Source organism: Mustela lutreola, chromosome 9, assembly GCF_030435805.1.
Source record: "Mustela lutreola isolate mMusLut2 chromosome 9, mMusLut2.pri, whole genome shotgun sequence".
In the NCBI taxonomy this organism is placed as follows: domain Eukaryota; kingdom Metazoa; phylum Chordata; class Mammalia; order Carnivora; family Mustelidae; genus Mustela; species Mustela lutreola.
The window spans coordinates 25369375-25387002 of record NC_081298.1 but is presented as its reverse complement, the minus strand read 5'-3'; the positions used below and the strand labels follow the sequence as shown (position 1 = coordinate 25387002).

Sequence of the window (17628 nt, the reverse complement as noted above, 5' to 3'; positions counted from 1 at the left end):
GTATTTGAATTAATTTCTGTCTCTCTGTTAAAATTATTAGCCTTCCCTTTCGTCTTCCCTCTTTCCCTCCCTGCCTTCCTTTTTTTTGAGTTTTCATTGTCTCAGTGCCTGTTTTATTTGTTCAGAAATGGGCTCTGATCTTCCTCAGTATCCCCGCACCGAGCAGTGCTGTGGGGCCACCGCAGTGCTCCAGGTGTGGAAGGTGTGCGGCAAGTACCTGTGGGCTGACTGAACGCCACACAGAGAGAGGGGATTCAAGGGACAACCCAGCCAACACGATTCTCTGGGTGCCCTCCCTCAGCACTGAGACACCCAAGAATACCGTGGCTGCTGATAGGACCCAGTGACTTCCCACGACGTGGATGATGTTCTTTCTTCTCTCTTGAAGCCATGGACATGAAGGCATTCGTGAAGGCCATGAAGAAGATTCTGAGCAATATGTCAGATGAGATCCTAGAGGTGCTGTTTCTGAAGGTGGACACAGACTGTAATGGCTCCATCACCTGGGTGAGGAGGGTGCCCTGCTGCCTCAGGAAGCTGGAGGGAGGCTGAGGGGTCCAGGTGTGGCTGATCCATAGAGTGTGGAAGGTTGAAGATGGGGAGGTGGTCAAGGCATCAGACAGCTTCTTGTGGATTCTGGGATACTTAGTGGGTAGAGAGAACCCTCCTGAGACTTCAGTAAGCAAGCTCATTGGAGCTCATTCTTCTCCTGGGGGATAGGAGAGTATATGACAAATGTCATATATGAGACCTTCCAGGGCGCAGACGTGAGCCGTAAGGGCACCACCCACCTGTCAGCTGACTCTCCTGCACACCAGGCCTCCCATTCAGTCCCAGCAGGTGCCACGACCATCTCATGGCCCTTTCTGGTCGCTCAGCCAACAGACAGACCAGTGGTTATTCAATCCAAAAATGCCAGGGTTTTAGAGCAGATTATTTTTCCTGATTCTGTATGTTTTACAATGAGCAGACTTACCATTTAAGAATATAGAATACAGAAGAACACAGAAAAGTAGAAAACAATAGTCTGATGTGTTGACGTAGCAATGCCAACAATGATAATAACTAGCCTTTAACCAGGCATTGTGTTCTAAGCACTTTATGTACCATTTTACTTAAATGTCACAGGAATCCTACAGAGTAGGTGTTCTTAATTACTTTCATTTTACAGATTGGGAAACTGAGGCATGGAGAAGTTAAGAAACTTGTCCAGACTTACAGAGCTTGTTAGCAGCTGAGCCAGTCTTCAGACCTGGGGAGTTTGCCTCAGGAGCCCGTGTGTTAAAAGTACTCTGTCATTCCTCCCCTCGGCTTAGGCATATTCTGTTTGTTTTTTCTTTCAATTCTCCTAATATTCTACAATAAACATATTTCCAGAGTGCTCTGCTCTCTGCACAGTGAGCTTTTTTTTTTTTTTTTTTTTTTTAAGATTTTATTTATTTGACAGACAGAGATCACAGGCAGGCAGAGAGAGAGAGGGGGGGATGCAGGCTCCCCACCGAGCAGAGAGCCTGATGTGGGGCTTGATCCAAGACCCTGGGATCATGACCTGAGCTAAAGTCAGAGGCTTTAACCCATTGAGCTACCCAGGCACCCCTCTACGCAGTGATCTTAATAACTCCCTCTATCTTTATAGGTTCATAGGGTGGCCTGTTTTGGCCTTCATGAGGCGTCAGTAGACTCTAGAGTTGCCCTCTGGCCTAGCTTCTGGGTCTTCCCTTGCTGTTAACAAGTAGAGATGAGCTGGAACAACCCATCTCTACTTTTATGGTCCTCAGTCTTATTATCCATAAAGTAGGGTGGATAAAGAGATTTGAACAAGATGTGGTGGTGATTCAGAGAGGTACTTAGCATTACAGAACAGCATGAAGGAGGGGGTGCTGCTATCTACTGCTGGTAGACCCTTTTCACATCCCAGATGTGTAAAGGGGCTTGGCTGCTCCCCTGGGCTGGCCCCAGGACACAGCTTCCAGAGAGCCCCTTGGAAGGGGCTGGGAAAGATGGGGGAGGGCCTGGAAGCCAGGCGTCGGTTCCCCAAAGCCAGGGCTCTGACAGCTTGGCCAAAGCTGTCCTGCCTGGCGTTTCTTCCCGAGGCAGCAGAAGTATGTGGATTACATGATGCGGGAGTTCCAGAGAAAGGAAAAGATGCAAGCAAGCCAGTACCGCCTGCGCTTCCACCTTCCCATGAGGATCATCCCCCTGTAAGGAGCCTCACCCCGGCCGGAAGGGGGAGGTGTGTGAGCATGGTGGGGCTGACCCTGGAGCGAGCGCCCCTCCTTAAGTCACTCCTTGCGGGGCCACCAGGACTGTAGGCGAGCCTGAGCATTAAGGGGGGTGACGTGTCTCCACTCTATAGACAAGGAAACAGAGGTTCAGAGAAGTCAAATGACAGCAGTGGGGTTGCTCTGTTTTGACCCTTCCTGCCCCATGCGCTGCTCCTCCTGCTTCTTCCCACTGTGGGTGCTGAGTGGGCCTGGGGCATAGATCACAGGGCACAGATGGCTCACGTGGTGGGGAGTAATAGCCATTATGGGGAGCTGCTCCTGGAGGCCCCACCAGGCCTCAGTCGCACATGGCTGCCGGTCATTCCTGGAGCATGTGGCTCTGTCCCTGCCTTGACTCCCTCCCGACTCTGCCTGTTTGCTCCTCCTCATGGCTCCTCCCCACCGTGCCCTCTGGACCTTTACCTCATCTTTCTGTGCGGTGCTCTGCGTGCTCCTGCCCCTCTGAACTCCCTAAAAACCAGAAGCCCTCCAGGGGGTCCAGCCAATGGCCCAGGCCTCTTCCTGGAGTCCCTTTCCCGGAGGCCATGTGGGGGTTTGTGCACCTCTTGCCCAGAGCAGAGAGCTCGTCCTGTCATCCAGTGCTTGATGGCTGGCATTTGTGGCATGGTTAGGAGCGGCTATGGCTGGGTCTGTCCTCGGACCACCCCCAGAGCAGGCTATGAGGAATACTGTGAACCAGAAGTGGTCTCTGCCTTGGAGCACCTGGAGATTCAGAGAGATAGTGTAATGAAAACCAGGAAAGGACTGGTCTAAAAGAATTTTGGTCAAGATTCAATTGAGGGATAGCCAGTAAATATGGACGGTGAAGGATTTTATAACCATACATTATGATCTGAAAATTCTGCTTGATGTGGCCAAGCCTTCGCGGGTCTTTATTTCCTTAGGACATTCAGATTTCCAAGGCTGTTTCAAGGACCAGAACCAAAAATGTCAAGAAGCCTGTCTCTATTTTCCCCTATTTGTTTGCTCAGCCTTCAAGTCCAGAGAGCATTTCCAGCTTGGCAGAGAAAGTAGCCATGTACTATTTAATTACCTTCATGAAAGCATCATCTTTTAAGTTGGCCCCCCTTTCCTGAACCTGGGCCAAGATCACTGAACTCCCCCTCCAGGGTACTGCTGCAGTCTTGGCAGGTGGAGGTGCTGTCCCTGTCCCTGTAGGGTAACACCTCCAGAGGGCTCCTCTCACTTCCCCTGGCTCTCACCTGTCATGTAGACCCCTCAGGATCACATGGCCCTGATGTGACAGGTGGCCCTGCGAGTGATGCTTGAGGGCAGACCAGGCAGCACTGTGGGCTGCAGGAGTGAGGGGCGGGGATGGTAGTGGTGGTGGGTGAGAAAGGAGCTGTGTCCAGACACACCTTCACTCTCTCGAACTGCTTCGGTGGTGGAATTTCACAGCAGTGTGGGGTAGCCTTCAGCCGCAGGTCACATGGTGTCCACAAGGACATTTGGAAAGGGCTCTGGCTAGAGTAGGGATGGAGGTGCTTAGGTTCTAGTTTGAATTCTGCACAGAGTCAGGACAAAACTCCAGGCAAAATCTTATTCCCTGGGTCCCTTTGAGGTGAGTAGCATTATCTGCCTGCTGGGGCCTGGAGATGTGGGAACACCAGGTGGGTGAGTGCGTGCTGTGCTGTGTCCGGGGGTCAAAATGAAGCTCCTGTCAGTGGCCAGCTAAGCCTGCCAGCTTAGCCAGCGTGGGGCAGGAAAGACGACATCCCTGTAGCCTGCTGGAGGGCTGGGTGGTGGCGTTCCGCGAGGCCAGGCCTGCCATGGGAGCCCTTTGCTGGGCTCGGGTCCTGGCCTTGGAGAGGAGGAGTCAGGTACACGGGGTTCTGTGGGATACATTGTCCCTTGTCCACTTTTATCTCGTGCTTGGGCTATACTCCCTTTTCTACCCCGAGTTGCCAGAACCTGTTATGAAAGTTTCAGGGGCACGCTCCCCTCCACTCGCCTCCTGTAGAGCATTTTTCTCAAAAAAGAAGGTTTGCAGAAGACCTCCATTCTTTGCCTCCCCTGATCCTGTCGCATCACGAGGAAGCTGACTGGCTGTGTGACAGGAGAAGCCCGCCGCTGGTGCAACCCTATCTCGTATCAGCAGCCTCCTCGGGTCTCCTTGCCTTCCGGCCACCACTGATAATGGCCAACGCCCGCCTGGCAGAGTCACGGGTTGGGTGTGCGCGCCCGTGAGGGGAGCCCCCCCTTGTTTGCTTTCTCCTTCCTCCTCTTCCTTCTGTTTTTGTTTGAGTCCTTCTCTCTCCCGGTCACCTTCCACAGGAACCATGGATGTGAGATTGTGAAGGTGCAGTTTTTAATGCAGCGGTTCAAGAGGACAGGGCATCTTCTGACTGTCACCAAGGATGGGATCTTGCAGATCTGGTCTGAGGGCTACTCGCTGCTTAACTCCTTTAGGGTGAGGAGGGCCCACCCGTGGAGCACACAGGAGGTGGTTGGAGAGCCTTTGCCTTTGTACCCCGATAGGGAAGGTGACCCCGACTCAGAGTGCGTTCAGGCATGGGGTTCATGGTATAAGTGACTGCATTCACTGCTCCGGGGGCCAAGTTCTGGCTTCACTGTGGGACTGGGACCCTCAGTGAACTGAAGACCCTTTGTCTTCTGTAAGCAGGACGACATCTGGGTGTCCATTCTACTTGGATACCCAACAGAAAACTTATACCCAATTTGTCCGAACAGAATGTCGCTCTAGCCCTCCCTGGTCACCAGGGAGGTGACTTCTCCTGGGCCCCATCTCGCGGAGTGGTGTCATCACCCACTAAGGTTCCTGTGTTAGAGATCATCCCCCTCTCCTCTCCCTGTCACAACCACTCCATCACCAGGTGCTGCTGATTCAAATCCTTCACCTGGACCAGGCAGAAAATCACAATGGTTGGGAGTCTGGGCTCTGGAGTTCTTGTTAGAACCCGACACTGCCACCTTTTAGCTCTGTGACCTTGGACAGTTAGTATATATCCCTCTGTGCCTCAGTTTCTAAGTCTGTCAAATGGGGTCATCATGACCCCCTCAGGCTGCTGGGAGGATTTAATGACATAACACCCGGATGGTACTCAGAGTAGGGCAAGGCTCATAGTGAGTATCAGACAAATATAAGCCGACATCATCATTGCCTGTGCTATCAGCTCCTGGCCAAGTGCAGTAAAGTGAGACAATACTCACTTTAGGGCTGTGCACTTCATGTCGCCAGGCCAGGCCAGAATCGTCCAGCAAATGAGGGAGGTGTAGCTCCCCAGGGAAGGAAGGCTTACTGAGAAGGCTATCAGCAGCAGGAAGGCTTTCATAAGCCTGTGAAACAGCAGTGTTTCACAGATGCATCAGGGATGTCCTGTGGGACTGGAGGGTTCTGTCTGGTCCCTTCTCAGTTGCCTAGGGAGGCAGCACAGGTCTGTGGAGGTCCAGTGACTCTCTCGGGTGTATTTGGTAGCCCAGAACCAAGGTGGACTAGCACCCAAGTTCCCGAGGCTAGGGTTTCTGGCACCTTCCGCTCTTTTTCTCATTGTGTTTGTTTTGGTGTGTGTGTTAGGGGGGCACATTACAGCCTGAGCTACATACTGTTGGTTATGGCTGCTACTTGGTCACTATAGCACCCCTCAGAGGCCACGTCTGGGAGGGTTGAGAGGGGCAGAGGGAGGCTCCCCAGAAGGCCTGGCATTCCTCCTTGAGGGGCTGCTTGGGCAAGAAGATGTTGGCACGGGTGATCCAGCATGGGCCTTCCATGACCACCCACTGCATGCCACGGTCATGTGGATGGAAAACCCTGCAGTTTGCAAGGAGGGGAGCTGGGCTTCACTTCCCAACTGTGCAGCCTTGAACACATCACCGAAGCTCCCTAGGGCCTGGGGCTTCAGGAGGTGATGGGCATTCCCATCCCTTCTGCTGTGTGTCAGTGGCCGGGGGTCCTGGCCCATTGTCCTCACTGCCCAGCCACCAGCAGCGGCTTCTGTGTTCTCAGTATGTCTGAGTTTTGATGCAACGGTCCCCTCCCTGCCCCTGCCTTTGCTGACCCTTCAGCATACCCACCCAGAAAAGTGGCCGGAAGCCCTGCCTCCCTTCTGTTTCACATGGTGCTCCCCATGCTTTCTTCGTTCCCAGTCTATGGCCTCATTCAGGGAGTAATATACAAGCTCCTTAGCTGGTCACCCTGAACTCCTCTCCCATCCTCTCTGGCCCTGGGCCCGTCGGGCTGGCCACCTCTTTTCCCTGCTGACATGCCTTTGTGTGTGGGGTCCCCCACCTGGGATGCCCACTCAGATTCCATCTGAAGGGCTGTCATGCAGTGCTGGCAGAGGAGCACGGAAGGGCACCTCATGACCTGGCAGGATGACTTCTTGTTCATAAACCCCTTGAACCAGGTGACATCCGCAGATGGTAAATAAGATTCAGACAAAACAAGCAAAAACTAATATAATGTTCTATGTCCATTATATCTCAGTAAAACCAGCATGAGGGAGAGAGTCAGAGAGGCAGAGGGACAGTCCATGCAAAGTCAGTATCCCTCTCCCAGACCTGGATTCTCTCACGGGAGGCAACTCAACTGCTATGACCAGTTTTGGGGTGGTCTTCTATGGTTAGACTGTATGCATGTCCCCCACCCCTTTCTATTTAAATATGCACGTGGTTGCACATGATGGTGCTGCTTTCCTCCTTGCTTTTCCATTTCATAATCGATTCCAGGTGCACACTTCCCTCGTTTCGGGGGGGTGTGTCCTGTGCTGTGGATTTGTATCCACTGTCCTTTGCAAGCAGTCATGGCCTGTTGCTGTCACAGGGCCTGACCTCGTACACACTTCTCCATGAGCACGTGGGAACACATCCATGGCTGTGGGGTGGAAACAGATCTCGGGATTACAAACTATGCACATTTAAAACTTTGACCCGTGGGGCACCTGGGTGGCTCAGTCAGTTCAGTGTCTGACTTTAGTTCAAGTCATGATCTCAGGGCCCCCATGTGGGGAGCCTGCTTCTCCCTCTGCAACCCCTCTCCTATTAGTGTTCTCTCTCAAGTAAATAAATAAAATCTTAAAAAAGTACTTAAAACTTTGATGAGTGTGTCAAATGGATCTAAAAAGAGGTGGTGAGGACGGGTGTTCTTTTTTTTTTTTTTTTTTTTAAAGATTTTTTTTTTTTTTTTTTTAAAGATTTTATTTATTTATCAGAGAGAGAGAGGGGAGAGAGCAAGCACAGGCAGACAGAATGGCAGGCAGAGGCAGAGGGAGAAGCAGGCTCCCTGCCGAGCAAGGAGCCCGATGTGGGACTCGATCCCAGGACGCTGGGATCATGACCTGAGCCGAAGGCAGCTGCTTAACCAACTGAGCCACCCAGGCGTCCCTTTTTTAAAGATTTTATTTATTTGTCAGAGAGAGGGAGAGAGAGCGAGCACAGGCAGACAGAATGGCAGGCAGAGGGAGAAGCAGGCTCCCTGCTGAGCAAGGAGCCTGATTCAGGACTCGATCCCCGGACGCCAGGATCATGACCTGAGCCGAAGGCAGCCGCTTAACCAACTGAGCCAACCAGGCATCCCAGGATGGGTGTTCTTTAAGCCCACTTTATAGATGTGGAAACTGAGACTCAAAATCAGGAAATTTCAAGTTCCCATTAGTAGTTGGTGGGAGCACTGGGCTCCATACCAGGTTTACAGCTAGGGCTTGGGATGGCAGGAGAGGGTTCACAGGATACCGTGTATCTAGTCTTCCCTGCTGGGCAAGCCTCCCCAGCTCAGATCTCCTCTGCCCTTCCTCTGGCCAGCTTAACCAGATCCAGAAGCTCTATAACCTGGAGATGTGGGTCATCGACATGGTGTGTCTCTACAACTTGAACCTGATCGCGGTTGCATCTACTGATCAGAAGATAGGTGAGTCCCTGATGGCTCCCCAGGTCTGCTCTCGGCCATTGGAGGGGCCATGCATTTACACTTGGAGAGGCCTGTCACCGAGCTGACTGTAGGTATGGGGTGCTGCAGCTGGTAAGCCGATGCTGCATGTTGTCACTAGAGAACCCCAAGGCTGGGGACTGGGGCTTGGGTTCCACGCATGCCTCCCCTTCTGTCTCTTCCCCAGAGTTCTTTGATATTAGCAACCATAGCTGTGTCCGGGCCTTCACCTTCGTTGATCTGGACAGCTGTGTCCTGGCCATGGACTACTGGTGAGTCTCCGGGGAGGCTGGTGCACTGTCCTGGTGGCCGCATCACTCAGGAGGGTTAGGACTCCCAGAAAGCCTCTCTCAAAGCAGGCCTGGAAGGATTCCCACTCTGTGTGCCTGTGTACTTTTCACCAAGCTGTCCCTCCTAGGAGTCACTCAGTCATCCGCCCTCTTCCTCCCATTCCCTGAACAAGTCAGCCATCGAATCCTAGCAGAGGTGTCCTGCCAAGGTCGAGGACTCTGGGAATGTCAAGGTTCATCGGTAGGGGTGGGTGGATGATGAGCATCTGGAGGACCAGGGACTCATTCGTTTGGGTTTTAAAAGAAAATTATGACTCCTTTTGGACCTGGTTCACCGATGCTCTGGGTCTGGGCCCATGTATATCAGCTGTTGAGGGCAAGGCTGGAAAGTTGTGTGGGAACTGCTTTTGCTCCCAAGTGGAGGAAGGTCGCAGCTGGTGGGCCCAACCCAGCCTCTTCTGTCTCCACCTCCCCTCAGGTCTGACTATCACAGAGGTGTGTTCTGCTACGGGGACACCAAAGGCAACATCATCATCTTCACCTCTGACAATGTGACCCACGGGTTGTTCAACCCCCGAATCCTTCCCAGGACCTCCAAATGGGGTAGCTGAGTTGCTGGGGAATTGGACGACGGGAAGTTGTGGGGGGAGATGGCCCGGCCCTACCCTGAGGAGCTCTTCTCTCTCCTGCCTCCCAGCTCAGGAGCCCGGCTTCTCTGAAGCTCAGGCCATGTGCTCAGCTCAAGGTGGCCTGTGGAACAGGGGTGATGAGGGGACAGCAGGAGCCAGAGGGGGCTGAGGGAGGAGAAGGGCAGTCTCTGAGAAGGTGGGAGCTTGCACAGGGGAGGGCAAGGGGAGTGGCCGCAGGACTGGGCTCATCCCAGCGAGACTGAGCCTGTACTAACAGCGTGACGCTGGGGAGGCCACTCACCCCCTCTGGGTCTTGGGGTGACAGTGCGACCTTTCTCTGTGGTGGGGAGGAGGGTTCTGCTCTCCTTGGCTGGGAGCAGCCTTTGTTTGGGGGGGGGTGGGAGGGGGACAGAAAGTCCTGCGGGCTCCAGGTGGCTGTGAGCTGCCTGCTCTGGGTGCATGGCCACCTATGGTCCCCCTGCCCACTGCCAGCAGGGAGCGCTGCTGTTAGTCTGTTAAGGGAGGAGGAGGTGTGCTTTTGGGGTGAAGCACTTGCACAGGCCCACAGGATGAGTGGCCTGAAGCAGGCAGTCTGCCCCAGCATCTGAACCTTAACCTCTGGCTGGGCTGTACCCCAAAATGACCACTGCAGGGTGCTGTTCGGGGCTGCCCTGCCAAGGGCACTATATCCCCGCTCTGGGTCTGGGGCCGTCGGGGACTCGGCTGAGCGGGACTCTGTCCGGGTTAGAGCCTTTGGTGCACAGTGTCAGGCCTCCAGCTTGCTTCACATCCATCTAGAGGAGGCCCTGAGCCATCAGAGGCTCCAGCCCACAGGGACACCTACTCCCCTTCCATCTAGGAAGCCCCTTGGGCTTCCAGGCAGTTTCAGAGCAGGATGCTCTCCAAGGGCTCCCAGGCCCTGGTGACACCTCCTGCCCAGCTCCACAGAGCAACCCCCCCCACCCCCCACTGGTCAGATGGGAAATGGACCTTGCCTGGGATACAGCAGGGAGCTGGGCCAGCCCCACTCCTACCTCATCAGCAGCCGCCCCCCCTCTGTCCTGTCCCATGCCCGCCCTGCCCTGCCCTAGCCAAATGGGGGCAGGCTGTGCCACCCTGGGGACTGGCGTGGCAGGTTGCAGTGGTCTTTGAGCTACGTGTTGGGAGATCAGAGCAGGTACAGATGAAGCTGGAGTGTGGGAAGAAGTCCCTCCCCACCCCATGCTGCCTGAAGGCTCGTCACACACGATGGTGGGCCCCCCGGTGTGTTGACTTGGGAGGAGTTGGACAGCCCAGCTCTGTGGGACCTGGAGCCAGTTGCTTAAGCCCTCTGTTATTAAACAGGATGAGCAGATCAGTTCATGGCTTTTCGGTAAGGTGGAAGGAGAGCAGGCAGTGTGAGGCCGCAGTAAGGGCCCGGTGACTTCCTCCCCTGACATCTCGGGGCCCTCCCAGCCTCACGGGCGAGGCAGAGGGGCAGACACGCTTGCACTGCAGCGGGTGGCTAAGCTTCCTCCCTCCCGCACCCTCGCAGGGGCCCCCCCACGTTCAGCATCACTCCACCCCTGGGGACTCCCTTGCCAGACGGGGCTGGGGACTTTGCAGGAGTAAAATGCGTGGTGTAAGCCCCTAGGTCCCCCTCCCTTTTCTCCATTTTACCTGGGAGTTTCAGACTTGAGCCCAGATTATCCCAGTCCTTCTGACCCACCTGCTTAAACCCTGCTCTGCAGGTAGACCCAGGCTTGCCCCTGTCACCGCTGGCCCCATCTCTCTGTGTCCGGCCTTCCTGCTTGTGCCAGGGGGCTTTCCCTGGAGGCTTCTAGCCTGGCCATTGGCCCTGGGAGGTTTCAGAGGCCCGGAGACTTTTAACGCCTCGAGGGCCAGGCTGTGCTTAGGGCGGTCGCTCTGGCACACTTGCTGGCCGCTTCTCCTTGGAACTTGTGTTTGCTGGACAAGGTGGAGCATGTCGTTTGAAGCATGATGGTAAACTTCCAAATGATCCTTTCCAGAAAGAGTAGAGCCTGTGGTCCCAAATGGTTCTCCAGTCCAGCAGAGCTGGAGCTCCCTGAATGAGAATCACCTTGTGTAGATAGCAGTGTGGAGAGGGAAGAGCCCGAGAAGTGGGGCTGGCTCTGGGCAGCCCTGTTTATCTGCCTGGGTCTGTGTTCTGGGGGCTGACTTCACCCCCCACCAAACCCACCAGAACATGGGAAAGCTTGATGGAGATATACAGGAATTGCAGAACAGCTCAAGGTGTCCTCTGGGGTTTTGCTGGTCTGGTGGAGGCAGGAGGCTGGTGACGTGGATCTTGGTTGGAAAAGCTTTTGGAGATATACAGGAATTGCAGAACAGCTCAAGGTGTCCTCTGGGGTTTTGCTGGTCTGGTGGAGGCAGGAGGCTGGTGACGTGGATCTTGGTTTTTCTCTCCTATCAGATCAATGGACCAAAGTTTCAGCACGGAAGCTACTAAATGAAAAGTCACCCTTGTACAGGAGTTACCAGCTGAAGGTATGCTGTATCTTTCCTTGGCCCATTACCATGGTAATTATTTGTACACACGCACCACTCAAAAATCAATACAGAAAGTAGATTTTCCGCCTCGGTTCAGTCTTAGGTCTTGGGGCTTGGTCACCGGGAGCAGGTGGAGACAGCTATTGGATCCTGTGGCTCGTGGGTGGGACTTGTCCCTCTCATCACCTCTGTTGCTCAAGCCTGGCCCTGGCAGACAACATCTCTCTGTCTCCTGGGTGGCTGCAGTGGCTTCTAGATTGTCTGTACTTCCTTACTCCATGCACTGCTTTATGCCATTCGGCAGCCAGAGGAATTCGGAGCTAAAATAGCCATGTCATTCCCTTGTTCAAAATCCCTCCATAGTTTCTCATCGTGTTTGGACAAAATCTCAGGGGCTTACTGTGCCCATCAGAGCATGAGGTGACTTGGCCCCTGGCCTGTTTCCCATCTTGCCTGTCCCGTCTCTTCTTCTCATTTACTCTGCTGCAGAAACACAGGGAACCTTGCTGTTCTCTGAACACCCCAAGCCTTTTCCATTTCAGGGTCTTGTCACACTCTGTCCTCTTCCCTAGGTTCCTATATACCCCTTTCTCTGCTTCCTTTGGGGCCCTCACCAGCCAACCTGGACCAGCCCCATGCCTGCCCCTGCCTGTATCCCTTCACACCACAATACTTACAGGATTCTGACACCAGTGACAATGTGTTTTTCCCACACTGCCATGCAATTCTTGGACCTCAGCTGGGTGACCTACTGTTCAACTCAGTTCTGACACTATCTTTCGGGAGATAGCATCAGATCCTAGGCTATAATCCACTCTGGGCTAGTGGAACCTGGAATAAAAGAAAGAAATTTAGCACCATCTCCAAAGACTAAGTGCTGCCAATTATCGACCACAGAGGCTCAGTCCCAAAAGACTGCCCCCCAACCCTCAGAGTCCAGTCACAAGTACAGGTTGTCCCCTGTTCTTCTGATCAGTTATAAATCTGAGCTTCCCATGACCCTGTCTTTGGGCTCGATTTATTTGCTAGAGTCGCTTGCAAAACTCAGAGAAACATTTTACTTACTAGATCACTGTTTTATTATAAAAGGATACAACTCAGGAATAGCCAGAGGGAAGAGATGTGTAGAGAAAGGTATGGGGAAAGGGGAACAGAGTTTCCCTGCCCTCTCTAGGCAAGGCTCACCCCCCACCTTCACAAGCTCACCAGCCCAGAGGCTCTCTGAACCCTGTCCTTTTAGGTTTTTATGGAGTTTCCTTACATAGATATGATTGATTACATCGTTGGCCATTGGCAGTCAATTCAACCTGTATTCCTGTCCTCTCCCCAGGGACCCGGGGGGAGGGGGTGGTGGGACTGAAAGTTCCAGTCCTCCAATCTCATGGTTGGTTCCCCTGGCCATGAGTCCCCATCCTTAGGGGCTTTCCAAAGTCACCCCATTAATGTAAACTCAGGCATGGCTGAAAGAAGTTTGTTACAAATATTAAGACACCTCAGTCTCATCACTTAGGAAATTCCAGGGGTTTTAGGAGCTTTGTGTCAGAAATAGGCAGGAAGCCCAAATATACATTCTTACTTCCAATCCCACTGTCACAGGGTAACACTTCCCAACTTTGTGTTGTCCGCTCATTGCTTTCTAGTCCTGTCACTCTCATGGGATTGGCAGCTCCTAAGGATAAGCACTTAGGGTCTCCCAGAGATCCTCTCGGGGAGAGTCACTCACGAATACCTTCTTCTCCATCTTCTGTGGGATCTCATCTTGGGCTTGGTTTTCCACCCCAGTTGCTGAGTGTCCCGTGTTCCGTCCTGTGCCTTCCCTGTGAGACACACTCGGCGAGGCAGTGCCTGCAGAACCTCGCTCAGGGCCCGACAACCCTCTCCTCCTTGTCCTGAAGAGGAGAATCCCCGGATTGGGAGACCAAGCACGGGGCCAAACCATGGAACCGGAGCTCGAGAATTCGGGGCCTGTGCTATCAGGCCACCCCGGGGACTCCTGGGTCTCAGCTTCTTGTTGCTCAGATAACATTTGCACACACTCCGAGTCATGTCCTGAAACACGGAGGGCTGTGGTGGGTCAGGGCTCCCTGTGGAGAATAGGGACTACGGGGTGGGCCGCCTCCAATCCATGCTTTCTTCTGTGTGGGATGGGGTGACAGACTGTGCTGTCACATGGACCTGACCTCACCTGTCCTCTAGGTTATAATCAAGAGTTCCCATGGTAGCAGACGTGGGAGCTTTTCACCTGTCTCACTGACAGGGGATGGCCCAGGACTAGGTTAGGAGGGAGGATGGGCGGGGGGGACGAGGGAGCCCTGTCACCATGTCAGAGCTGCCATCATTAGAGAGCATTAGAGATCCTGATCTCCTGGCCCTGCCAGCCCCTCCTGCTGTCATTCTCTTCCCAGGCTCTCCATCCCAACTGGTGCCAACAGATCAAGTTCATCCCCCAGCTGAACATGGTGGCCTCTTGCTCGGCCATTGAGAAGTCCTCTCTGGTGCTGACTGTGTTGCCATCCAAAGCCCAAGAGAACCCCAAGTAAGGAGCACCTCTCCCCAGGCTGGAGTGGGGGTGGCCAGATGGGGGAGGATGTGACAGTGTGTGGGAAGGTCTGGCTTCACCTCAGCTGCCTGTGGCCCTCCCTGCTGAGAGTGGGCCTGCCCCCAGGACAGGAGCATCTGGTGGATCTCACTGGGTTATAAGAACTTTTATGGAGTATGGTTTTAATCATACAACAAGCTTCTTTTATCCATCGATTTATATGTAAAACTCACAGAAGCTGGCACATAGTGTAAGCAGTCAGAAGAGTTTTTTCTGAATGGAGGAATGAATGTGAGCTGCTTTACCTCTGTGCCCCTCACTCAGGGTCCTCGTCTGTAGAAGGCAGTGGCTGTGGGGCTTCTCTCCCTCATCCCAGGGCTGACTGCTCTTCGTGCTGTGTGGTCGTTAACTGGCAGCACTTAGTCTTTGGAGATGGTTCTAATCTCTTTCCTTTATTCCAGGTTCCGCTAGCTCAGAGTGGATTTTAGATTTCTCGCTTCCCCCCCTCCCTTCCTTCCTGATCAGTGATTACTCACACTAGTAAGTCTACATACATAGGTTGACCCTGTAAAAAAGTAAAACATTATAAATAAAGCCTCAATCCTTCCCTCGCCCAATCCCCACTGTCTCACTCCGTTCTCAAATGTCTCACTTCTATTGCTTTCTCTGTACCTTTTTTAACAATTATTTTTAAATTTTTATTTATTTAATTTTTTAGAGAGAGGGAGGGTAGGGAAGGGCAGAGGGTGTGGGAGACTCTTAAGCAGCCTCCGCGCCAGACGCGGGGCTTGATCTCACCACCCCGAGATCACGACCTGAGCCAAAATCGAGAGTCTGATGCTCAGCCAGCTGAGCCCCCCAGGCGCCCCTCATGTGTATCTTTCACTGTGCATTTTACAGTAGGTATTTGCTCCTGAGGGATTTTTTTTTCCCTCTTGCCTCTGCTGTTTTCCTCCTGCCGCAGGTCTTTATCCCGTGGACCCTTCAGGTCTGTGATATTTTGTTCCTGGGCAGGTTGAACCATGAGTCACATCTTCTTGGGGGAGCAGCAGGAGATTGAAGGCCTGTGTTGGGGGAGCAGCTGGGTGAGGCACAGCGGGAAGGCTGAGGGCCACTTAGGCCCCATCTCTGCCTGTCCCTTCCTGTCCTGGTTGTTTTCCAGAACGAAATTTGATCCTGGGATGGTAGGGCTAATTTGGTCCAGCTCCTCATTTTACAGATTGGAAACCTGAGACGTTTGAGCAGGGGACTTGCCTCAGGCCTCACTGTACCTCCAGTGTCTTGTAAGCCAGAGCCCCCTATGTACATCCCCACCCCAGCCCTGGGACCAGCTGCTGGGTGGAGGAGGGGCCCCAGAGAAGGCCAGATACTGTGGGGAAGCTTCAGTTGTGACTTCTGGGCCTTGAGTGAGGTGCTATGGTGGGATTTTGCTTGGAGCCGATTTGTAACAGAGGCTCATCGCTCTGCTTTGGTGGTAGTATTACCTTGTGTCTGTGATACGTGTTTTATTCAGCTTCTTTTATTTGCTTATTGGTTCTCAGTGGCAGGTGGACATCACAGGGTCACTCTATCCTGGTGATGAGCATTTCCGTGGTCTGTCCCTGCTGCCTGGCTACTCCAGCCCCCTTGTGGCCCCCTTGTGGTTCATGCATGTTTCTGCCCCAGGGCCTTTGAATCATTCCTTTCTGCCTGGTATGCCCTTTTTTCTTCTTTGTTTTTATTTTTTAAAACATTTTCGTCACTGAAAATTTTAAACACAGAAGATACTGTAACATTTTAATATCACTAGTACCTAGTCCAAGTTAATCTCCCTCCGATCATCTCTAACATATCTTTTTACAGTTATCTGGTAAGAGATATAAACAAGTGCTCAGGTTTTGAGCACAGGAACGGTGTGGTCTGATGTGTGGGAATATTCTTCTGGCTGCTCTGTGGCAAGCGGTGGGCAGCTGTGGAGATGGGGACTCCAGGGATGGCACCATTGTAATAATTCAGGCCTGAAATCGTCCAGTGGAGATGAGGTGGAGGGATTTGAGATGGACTTTGGGGACAGGTTGGAGACTGTATTCACACACATGAGAGCGCCCAGACCCTTCAGGCTCGCTAGCAGGTGGCACCATTGCCTGCTTGCTGGTCTTCAGTTCCCTGCAAGGACCTCTTAGGGCATGGCCTCCACAGGTGGGGTCTGGCGTTGTCACCCCCAAACTCTGCCTCCAGAGTCAGCCTCAGCCTTCGAGGCGCTGTGGGCCTGAGAGCTGGGCTCCCTGGCAGCCTGCCCAAGCTGGATTCTTTAGGGGCTTGCCGCCAGCAGTGCATCTGGGCGGAGGACCCTCATGGAGTTGGAAGGAGCCTGTGCTGGGTGTGTGGACTGACCCACAGTGTCTCCCCTTCCTTCCCCCTCTTCTCTCACTTCTGCTCCTACCACCGAGTCGAAGCCATCTGAACTACTGCCATGGCCTTCTTCCCTGTGTCCCCTCTGAAATTCTGGTCCCTTCTCTGCACAGCGGCCTTCTGCAGACGGGTCTCCTTCAGCTACCCTGTCAAAGCCACCTGTTTATTTCCCTGCGGGACCTGTCACAGTGTGCAAATGTCCCTCTCCTTTGTCTCTCTGTTCATTTACCTACTCCTGCTATTTCCCTCTGGAAGGAAAACTCCATGAAGGCGGGGGGCAGGGGGCATCTGAGGTATGCCCCTGCTAATCCCGGAAGGTAGAGATGCCAATAAATCTTTGTTGCATGAGTGAATCAGCCTGAAATAATTTCTACTGACATTTTGGTGACTATCCTTCCAGAAGATTTCTCTGTGCATATATGCATGGAGGGAGATATATCTGGTTTGACAATAAATGAAATACATGTATTTGATATGCTCTTCTTGAAGTTTCAGTTTTTTGAGGAATCCTTCTGGCTGTGGAAGGGAGAGTAAATTCAGTGGAGGACGTGCTGCATTAGAGGGCCGGGGTACCTGGCAATGGGGGCCTCTGAGTAGAGTTGGGAAGGGGGAGTTTGAGTAGAAGGATCTGGCAAGGCAGTATGTGTGGATAAAGAGAGAACAGCACATCCGAGGCATGGAAGTTCCAGTACTCTCAGGCCTGACCTTCCTGAGACCCCTGCCTGGGTCACCCTGGCTGACCGGGCCCCCATTCACCTGGCCGCACCTGTTCCTTTCCTGGAGCCCTGGTCACTGAGCCTCCTGCCTCTTCTTGCCACGCCCACCCTGGGTCTGAATCCTGACGCCCCCATCCTGCCAGCCTTGTGGCCTTGAACCAACTCCTTAGTTTCTGCTTTCTATGTCCTCCCTGTGGCACTGAGCTGATGATACTCTCTAGGATTATGTAGGGCATCTCGGTGATGCACAAGATAGTCCCCAGCCCAGGAAATAGCACAGAGCAGGCAGGGGCACAGCACCTGGGAGCTCCCCTTCCCCTGGCCCTTGGAATCCCCTTCTTTTTAAATATTTGTATCATGAGTGGGGGGACGCCTGTCTCAGTATG

The 17628-nt window shown here is 53.2% G+C and overlaps 1 protein-coding gene across 1 annotated transcript in view; it reads left to right on the top strand.

Moving 5' to 3' along the window:
• Nucleotides 1-17628, top strand: part of EFCAB8 (EF-hand calcium binding domain 8) — a 60523-nt gene that overhangs the window by 14019 nt on the left and 28876 nt on the right. Inside the window, exons 4-11 of the mRNA XM_059133544.1 lie at nucleotides 389-507; nucleotides 2098-2201; nucleotides 4560-4695; nucleotides 8043-8148; nucleotides 8354-8438; nucleotides 8935-9059; nucleotides 11520-11593; nucleotides 14002-14132. Coding sequence (XP_058989527.1) covers nucleotides 389-507; nucleotides 2098-2201; nucleotides 4560-4695; nucleotides 8043-8148; nucleotides 8354-8438; nucleotides 8935-9059; nucleotides 11520-11593; nucleotides 14002-14132 — 880 coding nt within the window. The remainder of the gene's footprint in view (nucleotides 1-388; nucleotides 508-2097; nucleotides 2202-4559; nucleotides 4696-8042; nucleotides 8149-8353; nucleotides 8439-8934; nucleotides 9060-11519; nucleotides 11594-14001; nucleotides 14133-17628) is intronic.